We start from the raw sequence: 7,829 nt of genomic DNA, 5'->3' as shown, positions 1-7,829 counted from the left end.
TGGGGGAAAAAAGAATAATATTTGGGTATTGTGAAAAAAGTTTGTTTTAAAGAATTTGGTTTTATAAAAGGTTAAAAGGGGAGAGAGGACCCCCTTGGGGGAACCCTCGTAGCCTTCGACAAAACACTTGCCCCCATGGGGGATTGAAAAAACCCTGTCCATAGCAAACCCCCTTCGTCAACACCTGCCCATCAACGCCATTCCCGAGACCGCTTTGTGATCGCCTAGGGCTGTATTATCAAAGGACCTTAAATGTTTTCCTATGGCTACCTCTTTTGCCGCCGCGTCTTCTCAATCCTCATACCAATTGTTGCAGGGCCGAGTCACATGACTTTCCTAGTGTGGGCATGCTTTAGGATGAAAAGGTCCCCCAAAACTCCCTCCCAAACAAACCTGGAAACCTTTTTCCCTTTTTTTTTGAGAAGGAAGGAGGACAGGCATATCGGCCTGAAAGACTTGGGCCGATCCATGCCCCCCCTCCCTCTTGGGTTATGAACACCCTTTGGGAACTTCCAGGATGTGGGATGTACCTGGAGCCCGGGGCTTAAAACAGTCTGAAAGCTGTGGGGGGGGAAAATATCCAATCCCCGCTGCAAAGCAAACCCTCCCCCCCGTCCCCCCCGGAGCCTTGAAAGGATGAATGATTAATGTCCACTCAACCACTGAAGGTAAAATACGGTGCCCAGACTCCACTGCAAAGGGGTGGCGCGACCCCATGTCCCCCCTCATTTTCAGGTGGTTGTTCCCCTCTAAAAAATCAGTCCGGAAGTGTGTTCCCATCAAAATTTCAGAACCCCTTCCGGCCAGTAATTAAACACCTTGATGTCCTTAAATACCAACCGAGAGGGGGATTCTTTGCCAATAGCTTTTGCAGCCTTGCCAGCCCTGCAATGTCGATATGGGTTTGCAAGCTTCTTCCAGGAAACCCTTTTTAGCCGTCGAACCTTCGGGTTGTACATGCAAAGCCTCTGGTAGGTGTCCCAAGTGCCCCAAATTTTTGGGTCTCCTGAATGAGCCCTGACCCTTTCCTCAAAGAGGCCATTCAGAGCTCCCCCCGGGTACCTTTGATTTTTTTGTTATAACCCGGGGAGTGAGATCGAAGGAGCCGACAAGCAGAAGTAGACCGTCAGCAGATTCGTCAAGCTGCGCCGGCTGTGAACCGTTTCCCATTAGTGGAATCAATCCAGCCGTGCCCCGAGGGTTTTTCCCTTTTTGATCCCCGTTTGTGTTCCCCGGATTCCTATACTGAACTTTTTTTCCCCAAATTTTTCACGATCTTAAAACAGGGTGTGGCATGATCAGAGGGGAAGGCTCGTCAAAACATGCCCGCCATGATCGACCCGCCCTACCCCCCGACATCATGGTCCAATCCAGTACCCCCCCTTTTGTCCCCGTGCGAAACGTGGGAACATTTCCCACATTTGCAATCATTAGACTACGGGGGCATTTAATTCTGAAGTAACTTACCTCTGTTTTTTGGTTTGGGGCTGCCCCCCGCCTCGTTGTGCAGGGTTTGGGTCGATCCCACCTCCAGTTCCGCTCCACTCTCCAACTGGTCCCCCCAAGGCAGCCAGTTCCCCGGAGGGGGTGGGCTCCGCTCACTACGGTAGATAAATATGCAACTAGCAGGCTCGTCCAGTCCACCCCTCAACCTGACTGTGGCGAGATCCTTTGAACAAAATTCCCGAAAAGGAATGCTGTCCACCTTGTTCGTTACAACAATAAATGTCCTGGCATTTTCAACTGGGGCATAAATATTTATACCCCCTGTATATGTCCCTTGCTGATCCAAGGTTCCTGTATCAGCTCCCCATGGAAATCTAGTAGGCAGGTCTGCGCTAAGCCGAGGAGCCCTTATTGTGCAGAAGGATGATTGGAGAATTGTTCACCAGGGAGATCAAGCCCGGACGCGAACGCACGGCAAACCCCTGGTCTCGTCCTTCCACACAGCAAGTGAGCGTCTCCCCTTTTAGGGAAAACCTTTGAACAGCGGACATCCCTTGCTGAGAGACCGAGATGACCTAATCACACATGGATTACGAAAGTTGAAATGGATTTCAGAGTAATGGAAACCCTCTATTCGTGTAAATCAGTGCGGTACAACACCGAACCCGAAGAATCATATCTGAGTCGAAACAAACCAAAATAGTGATAAATTTAGTTTATCTCAATCCATTATGTGCCGGGGATAATTGAGAGAAAATTAGCAGAGTCGGTCGAAATGTAAAATTAGAACCGCACGTTTCAAACAAAAGTTAACACAATTTAGACCAAGTTCTGTACAACAAAAACCACAACCATGGTAACGGGATTCCACTAAACTGTGTTTTCATATAAAATTTTTAGATTGCAATAGGAAATTAAATAGGACAAGACAAAAAGTCCATTAAACATAAGGATAAACAGCAACAAAGAAAACAACAAGAGAAGGGTCCTCAAAGAAAAGTAAAATATAGCACATCATTATTGGTCCGAAGACCATCATAAGAATTGCGGATTGAAGCCAACATAATACGATTGGGAATAACATTTCTTTTCTTCAAAAGGAAATTTATAGAGGCAACATACATTAAGATTGGCAGACAAACTAATCAGTCAACCATCAGTTCGAGATTAGGCCGCTTATGGTTGCCAGAATTCTAAACAAAATGAACTAACAAAGGAAACAACCAAAAGTATCAAACGGATTATCAGATAATTTAGTAATAAACCAATGTCGGAGTTACAATATGATATTTAAGAAGTATCATCTAGCATGAACCAATAATAATACATCAAAAAGGCCCATTCCTGTCCCCTTCCTTTTTATTTCCGCCATCTATGTTTTCTGTCCTGCCTGTGACGATTGCCATTTGGCTATTGGCCTCTGGTACAGTCTTAGGTAATTGAGCGGATAGATGATTGTCAGATGTATTGACTGAGCTTGTCTGTCAGTGTAGTTCCAAGTTATTTAATGATTAGTTGTTGTGCTTATAGTTTTTTTTATTAAGTGCATGTTTTAGAGTTAGTGAAGTTGACACACAACATGGTGGTTGTGATTCCTGACTATAGACCGTGCCACAATGCTTTGGTAATAGATTTGTTTTATTTTAACCTAGTTTGATTAATTATGTATTACGGTTAGTTTATTTACCTGAAGAATGAGATCAGATTGCAGATCTCGAACACGTAGTGTTTTTACATGATAACATTTTGTTTTCACTTCAAATCGAATGGCAAATGTCCGGAAAAATCCCTGTTTTCCTTCCACGAATATCCCTTCCATTAGTAAAAACAATAAATAAAAAATAAAACTTCAAACAATGAAGGGTATAAATACAGTACATTAACAGTTGTCTTATTTTAGTGTGGAAATAGGACTAGAGATTTAGGAAATTTCTACTGGGAACACACCGGGAATTTGAAAAAGAGGTTTTAGAAGTGGGCACCCTGTCCAACTCTCACTTGGTTATAACTCGAGGCATTATTGGTACTACTGGACCCTATTATTTCACATAATGTAGCTACGGTGGATTCAATTCGAATGTTTGGGTTTCAGCTTCACTTCATCTTCTGCTTAGTGCAGCGGCCAAAATCTGACACTGTCACAGGCTTGACTCCTGGAATTCTGGAGTCCACGTCTGTCTGAAGAGAGAAAAAGTCGGTGGCAAAAGATTGAACAGAACTCTTTGCATTATTTCAACATCAGAGACATCTATACTATAAAAGAAGTGTGTTTTGGTTTACCAGCAGCCATCAATTGTAATCTAGGTGAAGAAGTGTTCTCATTGTCTCATCAGGTAAACAATTGAGTGCACTACAATTTGTTAGAAATCATTGCACACAAGTCACACGTTTTCTATTATTGTTTAGTTATTCTTAATACATGGTCTAATACCTATTAAAAATATAAATATGTAATATTAATTTTTTTTACTTAAAAACGAGACCTTTTGGGCTGTTCATTTCCAAATTCTAGATTCAGGATTCTTAACATTGTTTTCTCCACAAATTCTGGAGTGTTTGCCACAAATTGTGTAGGACTTGAATATGAAGGTCCAATGATGCTAAACAATAATGCATAATTTTACAACGAGGACAAATAATCAAAGGAATAAATTAATTACTTTAGTCTTTTGAACCTTCCCTGTGTGATATCTATTATTCTTACTCTAAATCAATTACATGATTGTTAATTTTAATTGGGATTTGAAGTAAAACATTCCAAAGAGTAGTTTGGCTTCATTCCAAAAGCAAGTGGCTAGGTGCGTTCTATCCATAGAACATTTTAAAGTGTATAGAAGCTGGAGGGATTTTTTTGAAGATGAACAAATTTAAATAAGTGTAGAATAAAACCCCCTTTTACACCCCAACACTTTCAAATAGCATTACGTAGTGTGGATCCTAGGAACTGATCTTTGAGAGTCTAAAGCTGTTTTAGTAGGAAAGTTTATATGTTTTGCTCATTTATACAAGTCCTGTGCATCTAGTAAGGTTTCAGACTTAAAAAAAGTAAAATAAAAATAACTATGTTGCAGATCTCACATAAATTTCATAATCTTACTGTTTGTTATTAGATGGAATCGGACAGACTGGTTTGAGGCCTGTTTGAAGAGTCATCGGAGAAGCAACTGCAAATGTCTACATCTGAGATTCCAATGGTTAGCCCAGACTCGGGCTTTATTAACTTACTGCGCTATGGGATGCTTGCACTTAGGCTTCTACCCCATTCCAGTCTATCAAGTAGGTTATGTACTATTGTGAATCTGGTATTTTAGAATTGATTGTATGTATTCCAAATATACATAAACTATTTGGATTCATAAATTATTTGGCATTAGATTCAAAGACATACTTTTTGGTTAGCATATTTGATTTGATATCAAATTTAATATTTACTTGCACACCCATATTAGCAACACAAGAGATAAGTTTTTAAAAATTTTATATGTTTAATACAGTTATCCTTCAATTTTTCTATGTTGGTAATGTTAGACACAGCTGTAACACAATTAAAATGTGCAGAAGTTTCAGCCTCGTTGAGGAGAGCTATCTTCAGTTAGTAGATTTTTACCTGAAAATTGTATAAAAACAAAAATTCTTAACTACTATCAACATATTTTTCGTAATAGTTTGGATTTTTGTGTGATTAGTTGCATTGATAGTACAGTGTATATTTAAAGTTCATTGAAACGATAAAGGAAGTTAGAGCAAGATTAGATTTAGTTCCACACTCTAACTTAACTCATGCTAAATACTCTAGCACTTTTTAACTCCTTGCATACCCATTCTTATTTATTTACCTATCAACCACACACATGTTGAACTGACAGATGGATGTTGCAGACCTGGTGGTAGTGACAGATGGGGTGATCTCTCTTCCTGACATCCATGTACTGGACCTTGTACTGACACAGCTGAGAACCAATGCAGTGGCAGTGTCATTCCTTCACGTTGGCAGCCAGTTCCACCCACACTGTGCACAAGGGCTTGTGCCTTACTCTGAACTCATGCAGTTCATCTCTTGTGCCACATTTGGGACCTACATCCCTCTCTCAGCTACTCGGGTTAGTGGCAGATATACGTGTTTGATTTTTTGTTAAAAATAAAATAAAGTGTAACAAAGTGTGGGAAATGTTAACAATAGCGAGTCTGCTTTGAGTAAAACATGGGTTTATGGATATGACGTAGAAACTAAGGCTCAGTTGTCCCAGTGGAGGCATTCTAGATTGCCAAGACTGAAAAAGGCTCGACAAGTGCCAGTTGAATGTGAAAGTTATGTTCACTGAATTTTTCGATTTTAAGGGCAAAGTGCATCATAAATTCTTATCACATAGTCGAACCGTCAATAAGGAGTAATTCCTGCAAGTTCAATGCCGTTTGCGTGAAGCAATCTAAAAAAAACACCCTGATTTGTGGCAAAACAATTCATGGCTTTTGCACCATTACAACGCACCTGCTCACACACTTCATTACTTGCATGAGTTTGTTTTAAACAGTACTGTAACGATGCTCCAGCCTTCTTATTCTCCAGACTTGCATCCATGTGACTTTTAAAAATGTTATACTTTTTTATGTCATTTTACAAGCATAGATGATATTAAAAGTGCATCGTTTAAAAGTGCTAAAGTCTATCTCAATGTTCAAGTTTGAGAAGTGTTTCGAGGATGGAAGAAGCGCTGTCATAAGCATAATATCTAATGGGAAATATTTTGAAGGTGACAAAATTAATGTAGACAAGTAAATAAATATTTTTTCAAAAAATGAAAATGTCTGTTTACTTTTTAACTGAGCTCATTTACTCGATACAGTGGTGAGTCACTAGTAAGGACAGACATTAGCCGTACTAATGGAGGGGGTGTTAGCGCACCAACTGAAAGTGTGCATACCACTCAGACCTCATCGGTAATGATCATCAGTACTCATTTCCAGTAAAATGGAGCGTTGTTCATACTTTAAAGAAAATCATGTGGTAATATCCTAAAGCAAAAGCAAATTATTATCTTGCTAGCACAGTACTTATGGTTTTACTATTCTGTATCTGATCGCACTGAATATTGGCTGAAGAATTTGGCCTCCCTGTGGGAACTATCAGGGTACCCAGTATGCATTGCTCATTGGTATATGGGCTGTACAGTAGTATTGACCCATATACCACTACTACTGTACTGTACTGTTTATTGGTGGGTATTGTTGAGTAGTATTGGGATAAATATATAGCCTGTAACAGTTGACACTGATTGGCTATCTCTTGTAATGATGTAGGGAGAATAATCAGGAGGTAGTGGAATATTACCTTCAAGAAGACGGTGACATGATATTCCTTCTTTCTAAAAAATTGTGAATTATCAACTACTGTATTCTACGTAAACTGTGAAATGTAAGCTAAGTGCTAATTTGCAATAGGCTATGTTTTACATTTAAAAATAGTTTTAAAAGTATAATAACATACTAAACACAATATGGTAAAATTTATATGTATAAATTTAACAGTATGTGTTTAATTTTGTTGTTATTAATTTATTAGATAATCTAATAATATAAGAGGTGTTTCACATAATATTAAGGACTTTATGTGATTTAAACTTGTTTTTTAATATTTACTTTATACATATTAAAATCTCAGCACAAGAATTGTAATATTTTGCTATTTAATCGTTCGTTTATTTTATGTTGACTTCAGAACTATGGTCATGGTGGTTTGAATACATACCATGAAGCATTTTTGACTTGGAGCTTCAAGAAAGGAGCAAGTGTTCATGAGCTGACCACACCAGTTCCCCGCTCAGGCGAGTGGTTTGTAAGGTATGTGGTTTAGCACTAATTGGTACCAATATGTAAGTAGTTTTCATTAGAAATGGTTTTAATGCTATTTTGATATATGTTAAGTTCGGATTGAAGAAGCATCAGCAATGTAAGTAATTCTTTTGAGAAAAGATGAATAAAAACTCTTCCAACATTCCAACATAGTTTATTGATGAGTGACTGTAAAATAATCTATCAACTAGATAGCAAAACATTGTGTGTGTTTGTTTTGGGACAGCCAAAGAGAAAACTCGTCCAAAAATAGTGGCTTCCGGATAATACCAAAGTACCGCAGCATAGAGCAGACACTCAATGTCACTTGTATTTAGTGTTTGTTTGATCAATTTTTAGTTCAAAAATATTACACAAAGTGTTTTTTAGACAGATTATTTTATAGTGAATACAAAAAACAACAATATTGGAAACATATGACCTTATTTTCATTATTGGCGATTTTATTTTATAGACATCCGGTTTAAATGGATGCTGGCTCTTCTTGCACATCTTATTGATGTCTGTAAAAATTGACGTTGGCACTGAAAGGG

At 38.7% G+C, this 7,829-nt stretch overlaps 1 protein-coding gene across 1 annotated transcript; it reads left to right on the top strand.

The window, feature by feature from the left end:
• Positions 1-4,586: 4,586 nt before the first annotated feature.
• LOC124374932 (KICSTOR complex protein SZT2-like) lies at positions 4,587-7,284 on the top strand (the record flags this gene model as incomplete). Its single annotated transcript, XM_046833063.1, has 3 exons — positions 4,587-4,722; positions 5,326-5,546; positions 7,163-7,284. Coding segments are annotated over exons 1-3 (449 nt in total), but the record flags the coding sequence as incomplete, so codon positions are not given.
• Positions 7,285-7,829: the final 545 nt, after the last annotated feature.

This window comes from Homalodisca vitripennis, unplaced genomic scaffold (genome assembly GCF_021130785.1).
Source record: "Homalodisca vitripennis isolate AUS2020 unplaced genomic scaffold, UT_GWSS_2.1 ScUCBcl_11385;HRSCAF=20627, whole genome shotgun sequence".
Lineage (NCBI taxonomy): Eukaryota > Metazoa > Arthropoda > Insecta > Hemiptera > Cicadellidae > Homalodisca > Homalodisca vitripennis.
Note: the sequence above shows the minus strand (reverse complement) of the source record. Positions and strands in the feature narration are given on the sequence as shown.